General features: G+C 37.1%; 1 protein-coding gene across 1 annotated transcript; it reads right to left on the bottom strand.

The window, feature by feature from the left end:
- LOC121381787 (tetraspanin-18-like) lies at nucleotides 1-23562 on the bottom strand. Its single transcript, XM_041511142.1, has 7 exons — nucleotides 23434-23562; nucleotides 18664-18767; nucleotides 5495-5707; nucleotides 4269-4343; nucleotides 2059-2148; nucleotides 704-782; nucleotides 1-152 (listed from the first exon to the last, which is right to left on the bottom strand). The coding sequence occupies exons 2-7, from the start codon at nucleotides 18727-18729 to the stop codon at nucleotides 1-3; spliced, it is 675 nt and encodes a 224-aa protein (XP_041367076.1). The 5' UTR covers nucleotides 18730-18767; nucleotides 23434-23562.
- Between the last annotated feature and the right edge of the window lie 1161 nt (nucleotides 23563-24723).

Below are 24723 nucleotides of genomic sequence, written 5' to 3'. Positions count from 1 at the left end.
CTACAGCTCTGGCAGCAGACGACATAGAACCCACGCTATATTTTGACTGCTAGACTCAACAGACCCAGATTCAACCCCAGATCTAGAGCCAGAGCCAGGCCCTGCTCGGTGTGTTTTGGGCCTAAAGCTTAATCCTGACAATTTAGGAGGATCTATTTCCACAAGGTATTTATAAAATACCATATAAATTATGGAGGTCTTTAAACTGTTATGGTTAAATCAAGACAATGAAGAAAATTAATATTCGAAAAAAGTTTTTTTTATAATAATACAATGTAATAATAAAATAATATTAATACATAAATAAAACCCAGTAATGTTTAGTAGGATCAAATCCCTAAAGGTATTTATAAAATACCATATAAATTATGGAGGTCTTTAAACTGTTATGGTTAAATCAAGATAATGAAGAAAATTAATATTCTAAAAAAGTTAGTTTTTTTTAATAATAATACAATGTAATAATAAAATAATATTAATACATAAATAAAAACCAGTAATGTTTTAAACAGAGATAAAGCACTGTTCAGACATTTGTTCAAAATTAAACGAATCTATGTATAAAAAACACGTGATATTCACTTTATTAACTATATCCCATGAATAAATTTTGTTTTGAAACCTGAATAGTTTCTTATTAATCTTTACTACATCTGAATAAACTTGATTATGTCTTAATATGCAGACCTATATTTTAGTTTACTTGCCTTCGGTGGTTGCTGATCCAGAAACCAATTGCTGTTTCTATAATCTGTATAATTGTCAGTTCCACAACAATGAAACTGAAACATGATATAAATATACTTTATAAATAAAATACTTAATCAATGAACACTGCGCACAAGAAATACATCAAACTTTAAAATACAAATTCACACTGTTCTTTTTGTTATTATTATTTCTTTATTTCAAGTTTTAATTATTTTTTCAAGATGTTTACAAATTAGAGTGTTATGTTTCATGCATTTCTATTTTTGATGTGGTCCTTAACCATATGTCTGACGTCATATAATCCTAGATAAAATGTATGGTTGCCTTGTTAAACAAGCATTCTGAGAGTACTACTAAAGCAATACCGGGACCAACACTTTTTTGTATCTCCTAAATTGAGGGCCATAACTCTGTGTGAAAAATTAATAAATCGCCATGAAAGTTAAATTTGATCTGTAGCAGAACATGATAAAGCTATATACAAAATGTCTGTTCAATCTCTTCAGGCATTGTAAAAAAGGGCCATAACTCTGTCAAAACTGAGTAAATCGCCAAGTAAGTCAAACTTAATCTGTAACAATATATGATAAAGCTATACACAACATTTCAGCTCAGTATTTGCATTCTGTGTGTGGGACAGACTGACAGACAGACAGACAGAAAGAAAGACGGAGATGAAACCTATAGTTCCCTCTGGTTGGACCGGTAGGGGACCAATACATAATTTGTTTGTTTGTATTATTGTGGCACATTATAAACTGTGCAGTTCATTAACAACATAAAACAACAAAAAATAGTGCATATCAAAAATGTAAAAATATACAAGAAGTATCAGATTGTTTAATGTTGGTATTGGATGGGTGGCAACACTGAAGAAAGTGATAGATGGTGGTGACTGCCAGTTTATTTAGTTCAGCCAGATGTATATGTTATTAATAGCTTCTTTGCAGCTGACAATATTAACAACCCAACTACGAAGTTGGAACGAGGCAGTATCTTGAGACGACATGGCGTAACGTAAACGAAAGAAAGAAATGTTTTATTTAACGACGCACTCAACACATTTTTTTATTTACGGTTATATGGCGTCAGACAGAGGAAATCCGCTGTCGCTACTTCATGGACTACTTTTTCCAATTAGCAGCAAGGGATCTTTTATATGCACCATCCCACAGACAGGATAGTACATACCACGGCCTTTGATATACCAGTCGTGGTGCACTGGCTGGAACGAGAAATAACCCAATGGGCCCACTGACGGGGATCGATCCCACACCAACCGCGTATTGAGCGAACGCTATACCACTGGGCTACGTCCCGCCCCTGTCATAAAGGAAGTAAACCCACCTCGATCTGTAGGAAGTCAGCCGTGGAGTTACCGAACCCGGTGTAGTTTCGCACAGAATTCTCCATTATGGTGTGTATGTTTATTTCCAGCTGCAATAAACAATGGAATACAATAAATATCTAGAAAAAGTTAAAGTTTGTTTTGTTTAATGACAACACTAGAACACGTTCACTTATTAATCATCGGCTACTGTCAGACATTTGTTTGTTTGTTTTATATTTACGAAATTATACTCAACAAAGGGCCAGTAGTTATTTCTGGATTCGTCTTTAAAGCTGTTGAAACAAAGTTTAAGGGATTTTCTTTTCGTTGTAAGATGTCGGCGTGATGAAAACCAAATGAGAAGTTGGGCCTATTTCATTTCATTTCATTTTAACTTATTGTCGTGCTTATATCCAATTAAGGTTCAATCACGCTATCTTGGGCACACACCTCAGTTATCTGGGTTGTCTGTCCAGGACAGTAGGTTAGTTGTTACTTGTTAGTGGTTAGTGAGAAAGATGAGGATGTAGTGACCTTACACCTACCCATTGAGTCGTTAAAAGTCGCCCTTGGTGCGAGCCTTATGTCCGATGGCTTAACCACGACGCCACCGAGGCCGGTGTAGGGCCCATGTTACCAACCAACGTTTAATGAATCCTAGCTAATTTCGCATTTCGCTAGTTTTTATAAATGCACGAAAAATCTATTGTGTGTAAGATTGTTGCGTGTATAACAGGTTAAAAGTTTACTGAAACAATGTTTGGAAGTAATTTGTGATCAAAACTTCCTATAATAATATATTACTAGCAAAGAATGCGAAAATTCTACTGGGCTTTAATTAATTTTATTCAGTATACATATAAAACATCATTTATTTTTACAGTAAATAATTTAACCATTAAAAAATATATATTAAAGCGACAAACGAAACGAGAAAAAGTAAAGTTTGTTTTATTTAACGACACCACTTGAGCGCATTTATTTATTAATTATCGACTAGTGAATGTCAAACATTTCGTAATTTGACATATTGTCTTGGAGAGGAAACCCGATACACTTTTCTATGAGTAGCAAGGCATCTTTTAAATGCACCATCCACAGACAGGATTGCATATACTACGGCCTTTGGTATACCAGTCGTGGTGTACTGGCTGGAAAGAGAAATACCCAGTAGTCCAATTGGCCACCGGCGGGGATCGATCCTAGACCGACCGCGCATGAAGCGAGCGCTTTACTACTGGACTATGTCCTATTTTCTACGAAACGAGAAGTGCCAACTATTAACATGTGTTGGTTTAGGCGATGATGTGGAATGTGCTACATATCATATGTAACGGATATCATTGAAACGGATGCTTTTCTTTCCAGACGACATCAAGCTGCTAACAAGATTATCCAATGCCAGTAATTAGGCCGCTCTAGATATTATCAACCCCCCCCCCCCCACACACACACACACACACACACACACACTGATGTCTACCCTCTTTCACAATTTCTATGTATCTTTCCTAAAGAACGATTAGCTTCATGTTTGTGTCATTGATTTATTAATTTATTATGCCATGAAAAGATCATGAATCGTGTTCCCTGAATAGCGTGCTTTAACCTTTTATTACGTTAAGCATGGGAATAAGTTATTTCATTGAGATTATTCCAGGCACTATATCACGACTACTGCGGGGCCCACGTGCGGGGATGGGGGGTGAGGATGGCGTGTCACAAGCCTTAGTTGTATCATCATTTATTATAGAGTGGGACAAAAACTGTACATATTTGTGCTCGAGTTGGGGATGGGGGAGGGCACAGGCAAATGGTTCCTACATGCCTGTATCCTCGTTTTCACCACTACACCCCCCCCCCCACCAGAGGCGGATCTGGGGGGGGGGGGGTGCAGGGGGCAGGAGCTCCCCCTAAATTTTGCAATAGTTATAATTTTATTATATATTTGTTTTATTTATTTTTTTACGATCCCCTTCCAAATCTCCCCCAAAGTTCCCTTGGCATTCCATCTCATGTCACTAGGGCCCCCCTAAATGGATTTTCTGGATCCGCCACTGCCCACCACCACCACCAACCCCAACCCCACCAAACAAAAGACAGAAAAAAGAAACACCTCGGATAACTAGGTGATAATTTTCTTTGATGCGTCGTCATGCGTTTACTGTAATGTTCTAAATAAAACAAACGCACGGGGGATAATTAGTTTCGCACACACGATACTCACGTCTCCTTTTTTTACGGCTACAAATATACCAGCTGCCAACTCTCCGCACATAACGAGCGCCATGCAGAACATATACTGGAAAAAAAAAAAACCCATAAATGATAGTAATATAAACAAATAGATCGGTTTAAAACCGTACTTACATCTTTCGTGTTTAAGCAGTAAAACAAAACGAAAAACATCCTAAAAAGAGTTGCACGATTGGGAGTATCCAGCGAGGCGGGAGATGTCGGTTATTAACTATTGCTGCTTTATTGTGATTGTATTTCTCTCTTCTTTACAACTGTCAAACAAATACATAAACACATTTGGGGGGTTTTATGAACCGGCTAAATTCGATTAAAATTTAGCTCACTTAATATATTGTTTTACTTAATTAATTTTATTACATTACACTAACACTAAACATATTGCAAATCTCTCCCTTTCGAGTTTCCCTTTTTCGTCCCTTTCTTACTATAGGAATAATTCATAATGTTAAGACAAAGACTTTGGCCACGTCACTTGTATGAACTCTCAGAATATAAGCACGTTATTAACAAACACGCTGTAGACTCGTACTCACGACGACACACAACCTCTAGAATCATACTCACGACGACACACAACCTCTAGAATCATACTCACGACGACACACAACTTGTAGAATCACACTCACGACGACACACATGTTGTCGAATCATACTCACGACGACACACAACTTGTAGAATCACACTCACGACGACACACGTGTTGTCGAATCATACTCACGACGACACACGTTGTAGAATCATACTCACGACGACACACACGCTGTAGAATCATACGACACACGTTGTAGAATCATACTCACGACGACACACACGCTGTAGAATCATACTCACGACGACACACGTTGTAGAATCGTACTCACGATGACACACACGTTGTAGAATCATACTCACGACGACACACACGTTGTAGAATCATACTCACGACGACACACACGTTGTAGAACCATACTCATGACGACACATACGCTGTAGAATCATACTCACGACCACACACAACCTCTAGAATCATACTCACGACGACACACACGTTGTAGAATCATACGACCATAAACAAGCTGTAGAATCATACTCACGACGACACACACGCTGTAGAATCATACTCACGACCACACACAACTTGTAGAATCATACTCACGACGACATACACGTTGTAGAATCATACGACCACAAACAAGTTGTAGAATCATACTCACGACGACCAGCATGAAGGCGCTCTCCCTGACAGCACCGCAGCAGCCGCAGAAGCCGGCGAAGAAGACGAACGCGCCGACGGTCACCATGATGTAGGCGGTCGTGTAGAGGAAGTCGAGCGGCACGTTCAGGTCGATCAGAGACTGCAACAGGTTCTCCACCTTGTCAGACACCAGCACGAAGATACCCATCCCCAGAACCGCGCCTCCGGATATCTGGGGAGGACAGGTAGAAAAATACAGATTTAATAGTCAGACACCAGCACGAAGATACCCATCCCCAGAACCGCGCCTCCGGATATCTGGGGAGGACAGGTAGAAAAATACAGATTTAATAGTCAGACACCAGCACGAAGATACCCATCCCCAGAACTGCGCCTCTGGATATCTGGGGAGGACAGGTAGAAAAACACAGATTTAATAGTCAAGACACCAGCACGAAGATACCCATCCCCAGAACTGCGCCTCCGGATAGCTGGTGAGGACAGGTAGAAAAATACAGATTTAATAGTCAGACACCAGCACGAAGATACCCATCCCCAGAACTGCGCCTCTGGATAGCTGGTGAGGACAGGTAGAAAAATACAGATTTAATAGTCAGACACCAGCACGAAGATACCCATCCCCAGAACTGCGCCTCTGGATAGCTGGTGAGGACAGGTAGAAAAATACAGATTTAATAGTCAGACAAGACAAGACTTTATTTACACTCGGGCCGTTACACAACGGCATAGGAGGAATATATACATAGACATTTTGTTATATACACGTGACAAGATGGTTGACAGTAAATACATTAATAACATTACATACACAAACACATATACAAACATATACAATCACGCACATCAATATATTATGTAATAATACAGATATTTAATACAAATATACGGTTATCCAAGTACTTATAAACGAATAGATTGTTAAACTTATATATGGTGCAGTGAATAATGATAGTATTTTGTTAATTATGTTTGGTTTTGATGGTGTTTGTAGTCAAGGCGTTTGAATTCATTAGTTATTATATTTATGAAATATGATCATTTCTTTAGGGTACTAATTCGTTTATTCTCCATTAGTTCTATAAATTTATAAGTACTTGGTCCTGTATAATAATATGGGTGTAGTAACTGGACTCTTGAAATATGGAAAAAATGGCAAATAAAAAGATAATGGAACTCGTCGCCAATGTCTATTACATTACATAATGTGCAAATTCTATCTTCTATGAGTGTGTTATTCCAACGTCCAATTTCAACGGGTAGGTAATGGTTAGACGTTCTAAATTTTAAGAGTGCTGTCCACATTTTTTCTGGTAGTTTATTGATATAGCATTCGAAAAATAGTTGTTCTTTGTATAATCGGTAAGTGTTGCCTCTCGATGACAGTGATATGTTATTTTTCCATGTTTGTAAATACTGATCGCATTGTCTTTGTTTAATTTGTTGTGAGAGACAATTTACTGATATGAAAGATTGTCTTATCCAGATATCACCCATTCCCAAGTTATTCAGTGTGTTTTTAACAGTATTAATCCAGTTATAGTTAGTTCCGTTAGTAAGGTGGTCATTTAACATAATTTTGTATAAAAGAGTAGACAATATTGATTGTTTTCCTGATATCAGTCGCGCCCAGTAACATACCATTCTTCTATATATAATTAACTCGACAGGCGTTCTCCCTAACTCTCCATAAAGCATAAATATTGGTGTTGCGTTCTTAACGGGTATGATGTGTCTTAGAAAGTTTATTTGTACAGAATTAAACAAATCAACTTTTTCATATCCCCATATTTCACATCCATATAATAAAACTGCAAGGTGGCTGGACGTGTTTTTCTGCGCTCTCATGAAAACCCGATTATTTACCTGTTTAAATCAGAAATTTACAGCAGAAAGGTATCAGGAAACTGCCGAAGTAATATAGAATCATCGTCAGAGGTCAGGCAAGTTTTATAGTTGTGTTTTGTGGTGTACTTCCGCAAATTTAATCATAAACAGTCAAATGGCAGTATAAACATTCTCTCCCCCCACCTTCCCAACCCAAGCCTAAGCCGATGGCACATTGTGAGCACATTGTGAGCTGTGTTCATGTACTTTGACCACAACAGATCATTGTCATGTACTGTGTTAACATTGTTTAACAATACACTGTAGGGTTTGAGCGCATGATGTAAGCTGCGATTACACAAGTAAAATACCAAGAGAAAAGTATGTCTAAATATCGGCTGAATTCAAAAAGAAACTTATCAAGTGACACTAGTTTTGAAAGTATGGATAAAGACAAGCAGACGACAAAAGGTAAAGCAAAACCAGACCCCAAAAAGATGAGAGCTGCCCAAGCAACAGAATCTGAAAATCAACCGCAAATTACTGACTACACACAGCAAGCAAGTGTCAACAGTACCCAAAAAACCCGACTTGCAGTCGGTAATAGAGCAGCTCCAAGTGATTAATAACAAATTAATTACAAAAGAAGACTTACGCCAGGAACTTGAAACAAATAAAAACGAAATCATTAGTTGTTTGAATGAGAAAATCGAGAAACTGGAATCGAGAGTTCTAACATTGGAAATTGATAAAGAAAAAATGGAAAAGGTTGTGAACGTGTTACAAGCTAAATGCAATACATATGAGGCGCAGGCGAAACTATCGGTGTACAAAACTGATCTTGCCATGAAACAAATAAACGATTTGGAGCAATACACTAGAAAAGATAGTGTTCGCATGTTTGGGGTGGCGGATACTAATAAAAGTGAAAACGCAGAAGAAACAATGGAGACAGTAGTTAAGGTGTTATCAAAAATAAACGTTCAAGTAAGCAAGAGTGATATCAGTATTGCACATCGTCTGGGAAAATTTGAGTCCAACAGATCTCGGCCAATCATAGTAAAATTCAAAGCAAGAATCCACAAAATCCAAGCCCTGTCGCAGAGACGGAAACTAAAAGGCACTGGAATGGGCATTAGTGAGGACTTAACGCACAAAAATCACCAGTACTTAAGCCGATTGCAGGAACATAAAGATGTCGAGGCGGCCTGGACCAGTGATACGAATTGTTTTGTAAAACTGAAACAGACTGGTTTTGTGAAAAAGATTGATCCATTTGAATTTCTGGCTGAAAATACAACTAATAATGCAGACACAGAAGATGAATACTTTTAATATTAGCAACATATTGGAATTATCACCGTCTACCAAAACGATGTCCATCAAACTGTAGGATTTGTTTTTGTACAGCATGTGTAGGGTAAAACTGTTTCGCTATTTTATGTGCGACCTTTTGATAATAATAATACTTATATCTTACATTTATATTTAGTTATACATCCGCAGACCAGTGACCGTTGCATCTTTATACACCCATGTGTATACATTGCGCAATTGTGTCTATGAGTTTTGCTTATACAGTGTGTGTGTGTGTGTGTGTGTGTGTGTGTGTGTGTGTGTGAGAGAGAGAGAGAGAGAGAGAGAGAGAGAGAGAGAGAGAGAGAGAGAGAGAGAGAGAGAGAGAGAGAGGGGTAAAGAGTAACAACAGACTACACCTTTTGCAAATGTAATTATGTTTGTAATAGATGAAACTGAGTGTTGCGTTGAGTTAAATGTAGCAGGTGGGCACAAATTACAACTATGGAGACTTTCTGTTTACGTCTGCGTAATATTGCTATTACTCCTTTTCCCTTCTTTATGTATACTCTTCAAAAGAAGAAACGCAAAACCACATTGTCGTAACATTTGGAGAATTGATTTAATTATTGAATGGTGAGTCCGATAATTACCAAATGTTGCAGGATTGTTCACAATTCACTCTAGTCCATTGTGAGTAAGTAATAGGACACACCACCAAGGTCAAGGTCATCTGGAGTCAATACCGGGTGTGGCCTCCGCGTGTGTTGACAACTGCCTGGCACCGCCTGCCCATTGAAGCAACCAGAGTACGGATGACGTCCCGGGGGATGGTGGCCCACTCGGCCTGCAAGGCTGCTGCCAGCTCGGGCAGGGCCTGGGGCTGTGGCTGTCGGAGGCGTCGGTCCAAGTCGTCCCATAGATGCTCAATTGGGTTCAAATCCGGTGATATCGATGGCCAAGGAAGGACATTAATGTTGTTGTTCTGTAGGAAAGCCGTTGTGAGACGTGCTGTGTGAGGCCTGGCGTTGTCATGTTGGAACACTGCGTTGGCGTTGGCCATAACTGGAACGATGTGTGGCCGGAGGATCTGGTCAATGTAGCCCTGTGCATTCAGGTTGCCCTGCACGTGGACCAGGTCAGTTCTGTCAGTGTGTGAGATGGCTGCCCACACCATGACACTACCCCCGCCGAATCTGTCCACTTCCTGCACGCAGTTTGCCATATAACGTTCACCACGACGCCTATACACGCGACATCTTCCATCATGACGTCGGAGCAGAAATCGGGACTCGTCACTGAACCACACCTGTCTCCATCGCAGTTGAGGCCATTGTCGATGAATCTAGCACCACTGCAGTCGGAGTCGACGGTGTTGTGGTGTTAAGATGACACCTCGAACTGGACGTCTGGCACGAATTCCTACCTCACGTAGGCGGTTCCGTACGGTCTGGTCGGATATCCTGCGCAAACCTGGTATTGCTGCGGCTGTGGAGGTGGCAGTAGTCAATCGTTCCCGAAGGTGGCGTACCCTGATGTAGCGGTCCTGCTCGGGGGTAGTGACCCGTGGTCGACCGGATCTAGGGAGGTCACGTGTTGATCCATGTTGCTGGTAACGGTCCCACAGTCTGGAGATGGTGCTTGGGGACACATGGAATGCCCTGGCAACGGCCGTTCTGGATTCGCCTGCGTCTAGTCGGCCGATGGCATTGTTTCTCTGCGGTTCACTGAGACGTGGCATGTCCTGGATTGTCAACTGTCGGCCAGATACAGAGGCCAGGCAAGCGAACACCCTGCACTTTTATACTGTCGGTGTTCATGTTGCACGTGCAGACAACGCACGTGCAGTGGTGACATGGTTTGCACGTGGCTGCGTTTTTGCGAATATTCACATTTTGGAACTTTATTGTACAGTAGCTGCGTTTTATCGAATGTAACCGTGGGAATGTGTTTGGGACATGCAATGACCTTATATTCACAAAGCATGAACCGGTAGGAAACATAAAATCGGAGTTATAACCCATTTGTACCCTTTTGCGTTTCTTTTTTTGAAGAGTATATATGTATATAGTTAACATGCTTATTTATCTATTTATTTATTTATTTATTTATTATGTGTAGTGGCATATGTATATGTGTGGATATGACATGTCTGCATAACTTATTTATTTATTTATCTATATATTTATCTATATATTTATTTATTTATTTATCTATCCATATACATGTACTTATATACTTTTATAATTTTACTTATTAATTAATTAATTATTATTTGTTTGTTATAAGCTATAGGTAAAAAACCATAAGTTTATTTACTGACATCTTTAAATATACTTGTAAGATGGCGACATCCTGCAGTGTAGCACAGTAGCTATTGGTTTAATACGTTCTGTTCGAAATAAATATACATACATGTATTTTTATCAAGGCAAAACGAAACACGATCTCAAATTCATTAAACATTGTATTTGTAGCTATGCATATACGTGGATAGGCCGGATAGTGTATATATATATGCATATAAATGTTTAAGAGTTCACATTCATATTTATGTTGCAAAATTCTTATATTATGTTGACTCTGATACCAAGTGTTTATCGCTCTCAGTCTAACGATTATAATAAATTATTAAATATATGTAAGGAGTATATTGTTTTAGCAAAAAATGGATTTAAATTAAATAAGTAAGAGTACAAAGAGGTCTCAATATATATTTCAGGGCGCTATTTTGAGCAATATACTTTACTTGGCAAGTAATGTAACTCAAGAACAAGTTGTGCTTTATCGTAATATTTTTTTTCTTTACTTCACAGTATATACCACTTTATAAAACTGAATAGACTTGGGTTATGGGAAATAAGTCATGACCTACATGTTTTCATGTTTTATGTTCTTCACATTTCTATCTTTTTTCTGCTCCCAACATCTTACGGTTTTTTTTTTCATCTTTACTTTTGTTCTTCTTCACAATTCATTGATTTTAATAATTGGATGGAGTAAACATATTTCAGCTTATATACTCAAAATGTATCTAATATTACCATCAAATGCATTAAGTATAATCTTTCTAGAAATAAAACTAGATGACGTTGATCTATCAATTTATATTAAATTAAAATGGCCTGCTTTCAAATAATGACATTAAACTGTCAGGGACTGGGAGATCCAGAAAAACGCAAAGATGTTCTGAATTATTTAAAATGTAAACGGTTTCATATATACTGCTTACAAGATACACATTTTACTCATGAAATAGAACCATATGTACAAACGCAATGGGGGTACAAATGTTTGTTCAACTCATTCACTAGTAACGCAAGAGGGGTGGCTATCATGCTAAATAATAATTTTCAATACGAACTTCATAGAATAAAATCGGATAATTCCGGTAATTATATTTTCCTAGACATTACTGTAGAGGGAGAAAGAATAACACTTTTGAACATATATGGACCAAACACTGATAAGCCTAGTTTTTTCGAAAGTATATTAGAATGTATAGAAGAATTTGCTAATGAACAGTATTTAATATGTGGAGACTTTAATTTAGTGTTAGACCAAAAGTTGGATACCAAAAACTACCAACATATTAACCACCCTAAGGCTCGTGAAATACTGTTGCAAAATATTGAAGCGTTTGACTTAAAAGACCCTTTCAGAGAACTATATCCTACACTTAAAAGATACACATGGAGAAAAAAAAATCCATTAAAATTAGCTAGGTTAGATTTCTTTCTTCTATCAAATAATTTAATGTCATGTACCGAAAAGGTCATAATAGAGAACAGCTATAGGTCAGACCATTCGAGTGTAGTACTAGATATGAAATTAAATAAAATCATTAAAGGTAGGGGTCTTTGGAAATTCAATAACTCACTATTAACTGACCAAGATTATGTAAATATTATAAAAGAAGTGATTACAAATATAACAAAACAATATGCAATATTAATTTACAACCCACAATGCTTAAACAGAATTCCAAAAGATGAAATACAGTTTGATATAAATGACAGTTTATTTCTGGAAACATTATTAATGGAAATAAGGAGTAAAACAATATCATATTCGGCATTCAAAAAGAAGAAAACTATTGAATTGGAAAATATTCTTTGTGAACAAATTAAAGAATTGGAGGAATCTGAAAACGACGATAACGCTGAATTATTAGCTGCAAAAAAACAGGAATTAATAGAATTAAGGAGACAAAAGCTGAAGGGTCATTACATAAGAGCAAGGGCAAAATGGATCGAAGAAGGTGAAAAACCAACAAAATATTTTTGTAATATGGAAGCTCGAAACTACTATAGCAAATTAATATCAAGAATTGAATTAAATAATGGATCAATAGTAACTGACCAAAAACTAATTTTAGCAGAGACAAAGTGTTTTTACCAAAAGCTCTATTCAGCACCGCTTGACAAATCTGATAATAATATATTTGAGAAATTATCTGACTATACATTTGAAAAATTAACAGATGAAGAAACACATTCATTAGAAGGAAAAATTAGTTACTCTGAAGCTTTCAATTTTCTCAAAAATATGAAAAACGATAAAAGTCCTGGCTCGGATGGTTTTACGGTTGAGTTTTTCAAATTCGTTTGGGCAGATTTAGGACATTTTATAGTTAAAGCAATAAAGTACAGCTATGAAGTAGGCGAAATGTCTACTGTCCAAAAATTAGGAATAATCACTTGTATTCCGAAACCAAATAAGCCAAAGCAGTTTTTAAAAAATTGGAGACCTACAACTCTTTTAAATTGTATATATAAAATAGCTGCTGGTTGCATAGCTAACAGAATTAAAATTGTCCTGGATAAAATAATAAATAATGACCAAACAGGTTTCATTAAGGGAAGATATATCGGAGAAAATATACGTTTAATATATGACATTATGCAATATACCGAAACACACTTTATACCTGGTCTTTTAATATTAGTAGATTTTGAAAAAGCATTCGATTCAGTATCTTGGTCCTTTATAGAAAATGCATTAAATATATTTAACTTTGATTCATCAATTATAGGATGGGTAAAAACTTTGTACAAAAATTCGATGTCGAGTGTAATACAAAACGGTCATATGTCAGAAACATTTAAACTCGAAAGAGGATGTAGGCAGGGAGATCCACTCTCACCTTATATCTTTTTAATTTGTGCCGAAATTCTTTCAATTCTTGTGAGAAATAACAATGACATTAAAGGTATTTCTATTGAAGGCGAAGAATATTTAATAACTCAATACGCAGATGATACTACTTTTATTCTTGACGGGACATCCCAGTCTCTGGAAAGTACAATGGTTTTACTTGATTACTACTCAGATATCTCAGGTTTAAAAATAAATTATACAAAGTCTAAAGCCATTTGGATAGGCAGCAAAAAATATTCTAAAGAAGTATACCATCATACACGGTGGAAGCTAGAATGGGGTGGAAATAAATTTAACCTCCTTGGTATAAATTTCACAGTTAATTTAGATGAAATTATAGATTGTAATTATAATTCGAAAATTAAAGATATGCAGAATGTAATGAAACTTTGGTCAATTAGAAAATTGTCAGTACTTGGAAGGGTTACAGTCCTTAAAACCTTAATAATACCAAAAATCACACATCTTTTAATAGCACTGCCAAATCCACCAACACATATGATACAAGCTCTTAAAAACATGTTTTTAAAATTTATTTGGCAAAATAAACCAGAAAAAATCAAGCGAGATGTATTAGTACAAGATTATAAATATGGCGGTTTAAATATTCCTGATATAGTACACCTTGTTACATCTTTAAAAGCAACGTGGATACAAAGAATTTTCCGACAAAGTACAAAATGGGTTACATTATTTGAGTCCACCACAAAGTTACGAACTAAAGACCTTGTTATATACGGAGATTACTTTCTTGTAATTAAAAAGGAAAGAGTAAGAAATATGTTTTGGAAAGATGTTTTGTGTAGTTGGGCACTAGTTCAAAAATATCAAAAGTTACAAACCACTGAAGATATCCAAGGATTGAATATTTGGTATAATACCAACATATTATTAAATAATGAACCATTTATGTATAAGAACTATATTAACAAAGGAGTCATTTTTATTAGCGACATACTGGACGAGGAAGGAGACTTTCTTACATTTGAATCCTTTACCCAAAAATATAACATAAATACTAACTTTTTACATTATGCATCGCTAACAAACGCTGTAAAAGCCTTTTTTCAAACACAAGATAGCTTAACTGTAACAGAGTTTAGCAAAATTAAAATACCAATTTTTCCTTTTAAACTGATTTTTCTGTTGAACAAGAATACAACAAGTAAGGTTATGTACAATATTTTGAATAATAAAATCACCACTCCAAAGTTACAAACAAAGTATGCAAGAAAGGGTTTAATATTTGATCATCTTACATGGACAAAATATGTTTTATGTTATGTTTTACCTTTTAAATGTTTAAAAGACACTACATTAATATGGTTTCAATACCGACTGCTTCACAGAATTCTTGCCACAAATACATTTCTATATATGATAAACTATTCTGAATCAAATAAATGCTCATTCTGCAATAAACTACCTGAAACTTTACAACATTTGTTTTACGATTGTGACAAGGTACGAGAGCTTTGGAAAAGTTTAGAAAATTGGATATTTCATGAAACGGGATTTCGCATTTTACTAACAAAACATTTAGTGATTTTTGGGATGATTGATGGAAAAATGGCCCAAAATATAAACTGGTTAATAATTAATACTAAATACTATATTTATACCATGAAAATACTTAAAAGAAATTTATGTATCAATGCGATTAAAGTTATTCTACGTAAAAAATTTCAAATAGAAAAATATATATATTTAAAAAATTGCGAATATGATAAATTTTATAACAACTGGTCCAAATGGCTTGATCTTCTAGCTTAAACAAAATACATATTGACACAGACGTATACAATTAACAAACTATATTCTTTAAAAAAAAATCGGTCTTTTACTCCATCCAAACGTTTATTTCTAGCGTTACACACCTGTCCAAGCACTCGTCTAGTTCCTTTATCTTCTACTTCTCATTTCCTTTCTTCTCTTTTTCCTTTTTCTACCTCTTTTCTACTGTCTTCTTTCCTTCCAAACTTTCTTTTATTTTTGTCTCTCATTCCTCAGACCAAATGTTATTTAGAAATAACGTATGGGCGTGTCAATTTAATGTTTGAGTTTAAAAAAAAATTATGCCTAAATCTCACATTTATGAAAGATTATGCTATACAAAAAGTAAATATTTTTGGTACAATATATATGTATGTATGTATTTATATATATAAAGCTAAACCTCTATTCTATGTACATGAATGTTAGTGTATATGTGTATTATTGTAAATGTTGGTTTAAGATTGTATAATATGTGTATGTATTATGTACTATTGTAACCATGTGTATATAATATAATTATGTATATTATCTCATTGTAAGGCAATGATGCAAGGCGCCCCACCCTTGTCATTGTTAAATTGATCTGGGGGTAATAAAAATTTATTTAAAAAAAAAATAATAAAAAAATAAATAAAAAGAAATAATAATAAAAAAAATAAAAAAATAAAAAAAAAATAAAACTGGCAGAACCATTGAGTCAAACATTTTAAGTTTACATTCGGTTGATAGATAGTTGTCCTTTGATAGTACAAAGTACATGGCCTTGGTAGTCTGTTGTTTAAGTCTATTCTTTGTAACTCGAAAGTTGTTTAATTTTGTAAAAGTAATTCCTAAGTATTTGTATTCTTTCACATGTTCTAATGTATTATTTCCAATCTTAAAATTTTGTTTATAATCTCTAGTGTTACCGTTAAAAATCAATATTTTCGTTTTGTTGCCGTTTATTTTAAGTTTCCATTTATTGCAATATTAATAAAACTTATTTAAGGTGTGTTGCAGGTCTGCTGCAGAGGTTGATAATAGGGCAGTATCGTCTGCATATAACAAGCAAAGCATGTGTAAAGCAATATCTATTGGGTGATCTTGGTTGTCTGTTGTAGGGGAAACCCCTTCACATCCATGGCTAGATAAATAATCTTCTAAATCATTCAAATACAGGGAGGATAGAATAGGGGATACATTTTCACCTTGAAGGATACCGTTGTTACATGGGAATAAAGTAGATTGCTGATTATTTACGACAATCATTGATTTAAGACCTTGATACATTTGATGGATAATTCTAAAAAATTTACCGGTTATGTTATGCTGTAGTAGTTTATGCTAAAGCTGTATTCTAGGTACCGTATCGAATGCTTTCTCAAAATCCACAAAAGCGCAATATAATTTCTTTTTCCTTTTTTTCAAGATATCTATTAAGTGATGTAATGTAAAAATATGGTCTGTCGTTGAATAGCCTTTACGGAACGCGGTTTGGGCCTCACTAATGGTATTATTTCCCTCAATAAATAAACTTAAACGGTTATTAAGTAAAGTTGTGAACAGTTTAGAGCAGCAGCAAAGTAATGTGATTGGTCGGTAATTTTCGGGATGTAGCCGACTTGTTTTGTTTTTGAAAATTGGTATAATAATACCGGTATGGCATTCATCTGGTAAGACTCCATTATCAAAAATAGTATTAAAAAGTTTAACACCAGCACGAAGAAACCCATCCCCAGAACCGCGCCTCCAGATATCTGGGAAGGACAGGTAGAAAAACACAGATTTAATAGTCAGGCACCGGCACGAAGAAACCCATCCCCAGAACCGCGCCTCCGGATATCTGGGGAGGATAGTTAGAAAAACACAGATTTAAAAGTCAAGACACCAGCACGAAGATACCCATCCCCAGAACCGCGCCTCCGGATATCTGGGGAGGACAGGTAGAAAAACACAGATTTAATGGTCAGACACCAGCACGAAGATACCCATCCCCAGAACCGCGCCTCCGGATATCTGGGGAGGACAGTTAGAAAAACACAGATTTAATGGTCAGACACCAGCACGAAGATACCCATCCCCAGAACCGCGCCTCCAGATATCTGGGGAGGACAGGTAGAAAAACACAGATTTAATAGTCAAGACACCAGCACGAAGATACCCATCCCCAGAACCGCGCCTCCAGATATCTGGGGAGGACAGGTAGAAAAACACAGATTTAATAGTCAAGACACCAGCACGAAGATACCCATCCCCAGAACCGCGCCTCCAGATATCTGGGGAGGACAGGTAGAAAAACACAAATTTAATAGTCAAGACACCAGCACGAAGATACCCATCCCCAGAACTGCGCCTCCAGATATCTGGGGAGGACAGGTAGAAAAACACAGATTTAATAATAGACATCAAGATGAAAATACCTATCCTCAGAACCGCACCTTCGGATATCTGGGGAGGACAGGTAGAAAAAAACAGATTTAATAATAGACACCAAGATGAAAATACCTATCCTCAGAACCGCACCTTCGGATATCCGGATATAGTTAACAAACCACAGATCTAATGGAACACACCAAGATGAAAATACCTTTTCTTAAAATCATCCTCCAGATATCTAAAAAGTACAGTTACCAAAACACAGATTTAATGGTTAGACACCACGATGGAAATACCTATCCTGAGTTGTAGTTGTTAAGCCATCGGACACAAGGCTGGTAGGTACTGGGTTCACCTCCCGGCACCGGTTCCCACCAAGGGCGAGTTTAACAACTCACAGGGTAGGTGTGATGGCACTACACCGACTTCTCTCTTACTAACCACTGCCCCCACAGTCCTGGACAGACAGCCCAGATAGCTGAGGTGTGTGCCCAGGACATCGTGCTTGAACCTTAATTAAATATAATCACGAAAATAACTATAAATGAATGAATAAATAAATAAATAAATATATATATAAATGAATAAATGAATCAATGTATGAATGAATGAATTAATTGATTAATTAATTAATTAATTAATTAATTAGGGTCTAGCTCCATCATAATAGTCTTGAGCAGGAATAAATGGTATTAAAAAAAAAAGAAAAAAAAAAGAAAGAAACGAAGACATGTCTTCTGCTAAACAATAACTTACCCAAAATACAAAGTTGAAAATAATCAACATGTATCTGGAAAACGATGCACACCGCCCTTCCGCCATCCTTGTACTTCACTATAACCAACTCTCTAGGTCAGTGTCTAAAAATAATGATTAAAACCAACATTTTAAAAAGAAAATCGGGGTACTGTGATCGAGGGTTTTCTCTAGCTTAATCAAAGAAAGGGATCATTTTAAAACTAACATGGGCTATTTGGTTCACTATTCTAGCCTCCCACTATGACATTAAATGCAGGGTTGCACGGTAAGGTAATTGACCTGTTAATAAATTAAATGGAAGGAAATGTTTTATTTAATGACGCACTCAACACATTTTATTTACGGTTATATGACATCGGACATATGGTTAAGGACCACACAGATATTGAGAGAGAAAACCCGCTGTCGCCACTTCATGGGCTACTCTTTTCGATTAGCAGCAAGGGATCTTTTATATGCTGTTAATAAATTAAATGGCTGACAAAGTTTTGTCTGATAATATCTGCAATTAATGGTCTAGAAAAATATTTTATTTAACGAGCTACACAATCGTATAATGTCACTTGTTAAAGATATTTAGGTAAATGTGTAAATGAGGAAAAAAAAAATTCGTTCATTTTTAGCTAACGCTGCTGTTTAAAGTGTAAAACCACTTTAATGGCAGCGTGCGTAATCCGTGCATCTGCGTTTTAAGTAGGTCAACTACCATGCAATTGTGCGTTCGTTTTTTAAAATGTTAACAGATTTAATACATAGCACACTGCGCCGTAATTGAAGTTGTAGCAATAACACTTGTGGAAGGAAAAAAATCGAGGGAAAAGTAATAGACAACACACAAAGTATGTTATTTTCTCCTCTATTACCGACACAGCTTATTCATTTTCACCTTGTTTCATTATCGTTCTGCGAAAGAAGCGTCATACAAGAGAGGAAATAATGTTGATTGAAAATACTTGTCTACTGTAAATCGTGTGTCTGTTTGTGGTCTAAAACCCACAGCGCCAGAAGCTCTGAAAGGAAGAGTGGTTTATGCTCACATATTATCAGTGCATTACGTCGAACAGGTGTAGTTGGTCCTTAACAGGGCCCGTATTTATAAAATATTGAAAATACGTGTCTACTGTAAATCGTGTTTGTTATTGTGGTCTAAAAGCCACAGCGCTAACAGCTCTGAGTTGAACAGTGGTTTATGCTGACAGATTATCAGAGCATTACGTCAAACATTAGTAAAAGGGCTCGTGCTCAAGACTTCAGTAAAATATTCCCAGACTTTCAACTACATGGCATTTGTATGGGTAATGTTTTACGATAGCACTGAGTTTCTAGACTGTACAGTTTTTTATAAGCATGGTCCTGGTATGATATTAATAGTAACACAGAATTTGATTGACTCTCTTTGTCATACCGGAAGTGATAAAATAATTCAAGGAATGTAAGGTTGAAATATTTCACAGATACATTAAAAAACAACAACACCTCCACAACCTTTATAAGCAGTGGTCGTTAAATACAGTTCAATAATAATAAAATGTGCTGTCTAACAAATTGTTCATTCAGTCATTAAAGGTTCACGCGTAGCTCACAAGAGACTTATGTCAGATATGGACCAATCGTCCTCACTAATAACCTTATCAACTAATCAACTGTTTTAACATGTCGAACCTCTGATATCACCAGTCAAATTTTTTTTTTTTTTAAATAAAAAAAAAAATTGTGTTATTAAACAAAACAAAAAAACAAACAAATTTTTTTTTTTTAAAGAAATATTTTATTTAACGACGCATTCAGCACATTTTATTTACGGTTATATGGCGTCAGACATATGGTTAAGGACCACAAAGATATTGAGAGAGGAAACCCGCTGTCGCCACTTCACGGGCTACTCTTATCGATTATCAGCAAAGGATCTTTTATATGCACCATTCCACAGACAGGGTAGTACATACCACGGCCTTTGATATACCAGTCGTGGTGCACTGGCTGGAACGAGAAATAGCCCAATGGGCCCACCGACGGGGATCGATCCCAAACCGACCGCGCATCGAGGGAGCGCTTTACCACTGCGCTACGTTCCGCCCCTATTTCTAATAGTACCCCGCACATGTTTGAAACACAATAGTAGCTGGTACATTGACACTGGTTCAAATTACATCACAGGAATTTATTGGTAAGAAAAAACAAAAATTCTACGATAATAAACACTGTCTCATTTATACTGGTAACGTTTAAGTTAAAATTTGTTTTGTTTAACAATACCACTAGAGCACATTGACAAGAAAATGTATTTTAAATCATTAAAATGCATCGATTTGCCGCGCACTCAGGACGGTCCCTTTAATAATGAAATGAAACGTGCACCTCGAAATTTGATCCGCTGTTTGGTGTACTACTACCTTTAGAATACGTTTTATGCAAAACAGACAGGGTAAGTAGCTTGGAAACTGTGGTCAATTGTCCCATAATACATATAACTGCTTAACGCAGTTTATCGTTTTATTCATTAACTCATTTCATATTAACTTCATTTCTAGTTTTCTATCCAATAGAGGTTCAAACGAGCTGTCCTGGACACACCGACAGCGCATCAAGCGAGCGCTTTACCACTGGGCTACGTCCCGCCCCTTAATGGTTAGTTGCTAGTGGTTTGTGAAAGAGCTTTTAAAATCCATAGTGAGAGAGAGTGGGCGAGACGTAATCCAGCGGTAAAGCGCTCGCTTGATGCATGGTCGGTTTGTGAAAGAGCGTTTAAAATCCATAGTGAGAGAGAGTGGTCGAGACGTAATCCAGTGGTAAAGCGCTCGCTTGATGCATGGTCGGTTTGTGAAAGAGCGTTTAAAATCCATAGTGAGAGAGAGTGGGCGAGACGTAATCTAGCGGTAAAGCGCTCGCTTGATGCATGGTCGGTTTGTGAAAGAGCGTTTAAAATCCATAGTGAGAGAGAGTGGGCGAGACGTATTTCTGTGGTAAAGCGCTCGCTTGATGCATGGTCGGTTTGTGAAAGAGCGTTTAAAATTCATAGTGAGAGAGAGTGGGCGAGACGTAATCCAGTGGTAAAGCGCTCGCTTGATGCATGGTCGGTTTGTGAAAGAGCGTTTAAAATTCATAGTGAGAGAGAGTGGGCGAGACGTAATCCAGTGGTAAAGCGCTCGCTTGATGCATGGTCGGTTTGTGAAAGAGCGTTTAAAATTCATAGTGAGAGAGAGTGGGCGAGACGTAATCCAGTGGTAAAGCGCTCGCTTGATGCATGTTTGGTATCGATCCCCGTCGGTGGGCCCATTGGGCTATTTCTCGCTCCAGCCAGTGCACCACAACTGGTATATTAACGTCCGTGGTATGTAATATCCTGTCTATGGGATGGTGCATATAAAAGATCCCTTGCTGCTAATCGAAAAGAGTAGCCCATGAAGTGGCGACAGCAGGTTTCCTCCCTCAATATCTGTGTGGTCCTTAACCATATGTCTGACGCCATATAACCGTAAATAAAATGTGTTGAGTGCGTCGTTAAATAAAACATTTCTTTCTTTCTTTCTTTCTTACATAGTGAGAGACGGTATTGGAATGCTATCCAAGCGCTACGCTACAGAGGCTAAGTTTAACTATGGTACTTACCAGGTGATGTACAGCCAGGGCTGTATCTATCCTAAAATAATGGGGAGAGTGCAGACAAAAACATTAAAATAAAACAAAAAACGGTCATATTGAATTTCTCAAGCTACACAGCCAAAAACAGGAATTTGTTTTAACCAAAAGGGAATTTTTGCTCCATGACGGTCCCCATCCTCTTTCCTAGTACGGCTCTATACCCCCAGATACGTTTTGTAAAATAAACAAAACCCTGGAATTCAGTAAATAGTGTGCAATAAAAAAAAAACCTATAATTTTTATGTCAAAATATACAACCGTTATGCTTTGAATAATAATACTCACAATTCCCATTCAACAAATCATTTTACCGTTATGTACAAAATAATAAAAAAAAAAAAAAATATTTCATTAAAAAGCATTTTTCTGCTGCGTTATCGTGACAGCAGTTCGGCATTCCTGTTAAATTATTTGACAACTGTGATAAAAAAATTAAAAAAACATTCTCTTGTTCAACAAATCATTTCAACAGAATATACAATAACGTTTAAAGTTTGTTTTGTTTAACAACACCACTAGAGCACATTGATTAATTAATCATCGGCTATTGGATGTCAACCGTTTGGTAATTCTGACTCGTAGTCAATAGAGGAAACCCGCTACATTTTTCATAATGCAGAAAGATATCTTTTATATGCACTTTCCCACAGACAGGAAAGCACATACCACGTCCTTTGACCAGTTGTGGTACTGGTTATAGTGAGAGAAACAATCCAATATACAATAATAACAAACCTATTGTATATCTATGAATTACAATAGAATAAATAACACAGAATGATTTGAATGTGAATAAAACTAAGAACTTTTGTGCTAAACAAATAATTTTTACCGTATAATATAATAAACAACCAGAAAAATGAATTAATGAATGTTGAATGACACCCCAGCACGAAAAGTACATCGGCTATTGGGTGTCAAATTAAGGAAAATTCAAAAATGAAGAAGAGAAGAAAAATTAATTAACGACACCCCAGCGCAATACAAAAACAACAACATGGCTATTGGGTGTCAAACGAAGTAGAAGAAGAAGCAGAAGAAGAAGAAAAGAAGAAGAAGAAGAAGAAGAAGAAGAAGAAGAAGAGACCAAAACCAAAACAAACAAAACAAAAGAAAACATTTTACCGCTACGTATCATAGAATACACCACAGTGATCCTCTTCATGGATCATATTAACTGACTTGGCCGCTGGGTACAATGGTAGCCCTATAAACAATTGCATTCGTGTAGCCTTATAAACAACAGCATTCGTGTTCTCCACAGACAACAGGTAGAGGAGCCAAGCTCAGCGAGGAATGTCCACCTAGTCATGTGTTTTAGCCGATAAGATAGGTCTCTGGCCGGAGGAGCTGCCCGGCTCGGTACCATTGTGCGTACATCATTCTGTTTGTAGAATAAAATCTTTATTACCTCGTGCACGCGCGCCTTGCCGCCTAATGCTCAAACTACAGATTAGACAGAGACCAAGCCTCGGCCGAACGATAAGAAACACATGCAACCAGCTCCAGAAAAAAACACCATCCGACAATGCCATATGGCAAAGTCAAGACGTTAAGCAAATACCGGCCTCGATGGCGCAGTGGTTAAGCCATCAGACTAAAGGTTGGTACATACTGGGTTCGCAGCCCGGTATCGGCTGCCACACAGAGTGAGGGTAAGTACTAAACGGGTAGGTGTAAGGCCAAAACACAGACTTCTCTCTCACTAATTATGAACTGACTAACTAACTAACTAATTAACTAACCACTAACCTACTGTCCTCGTTACATTAAATAAAACATTTCATTCGTCAGACATTCCACATAGCTGAGGTGTATACCAAGGACAGTGTGCTTGAACCTTAGTTGGATATAAATCTGAATGATAAAACCGTATTCCATGATCAAACTCGTATCTCTGCATAAGACAGAGTTGAAAGGAACTTGGGCAACGTCGTCATTGCTTCCATGATCCACTATCGGGTACTCGTCCTCAAGAAGACCGCCACTCGCCTAGGAGATCCGTAACACAATGTTTCATCCTTCCTCCATCGCCTGTAGCTGGACTGACAGCCTCCAGACTAGAAGATCCGTAACACAATGTTTCATCCTTCCTCCATCGCCTGTAGCTGGACTGACAGCCTCCAGACTAGAAGATCCGTAACACAATGTTTCATCCTTCCTGCATCGCCTGTAGCTGGACTGACAGCCTCCAGACTAGAAGATCCGTAACACAATGTTTCATCCTTCCTGCATCGCCTGTAGCTGGACTGACAGCCTCCAGACTAGCTTGGAAAACACAAACTTGCACAGGATAGAGCCCAGTGGAAGATAAACAGCTGTGATGGCATGCACTCATGAATCACTGTAAAAAGTGTGCTGATATCAGGTGTTCGTGAAAGGTGAGCATATCCTGCCCCACCGGCAGTACCCGTC

Source organism: Gigantopelta aegis, chromosome 9, assembly GCF_016097555.1.
Source record: "Gigantopelta aegis isolate Gae_Host chromosome 9, Gae_host_genome, whole genome shotgun sequence".
Taxonomy (NCBI): Eukaryota; Metazoa; Mollusca; class Gastropoda; order Neomphalida; family Peltospiridae; genus Gigantopelta; species Gigantopelta aegis.
The sequence above is the reverse complement of the archived record's forward strand: the minus strand, read 5'-3'. Positions and strand labels throughout refer to the sequence as shown.

Coding starts and splice junctions, on each gene's coding strand:
- LOC121381787 (XM_041511142.1), bottom strand. CDS start 18,729: ATGGCGGAAGGGCGGTGTGCATCGTTTTCCAGATACATGTTGATTATT. Junction 4,344..5,494: donor GCGCCTTCATGCTGGTCGTC/GTGAGTATGATT, acceptor TTTTTTTTCCAG/TATATGTTCTGCATGGCGCT. Junction 783..2,058: donor CTGACTTCCTACAGATCGAG/GTGGGTTTACTT, acceptor ATCATGTTTCAG/TTTCATTGTTGTGGAACTGA.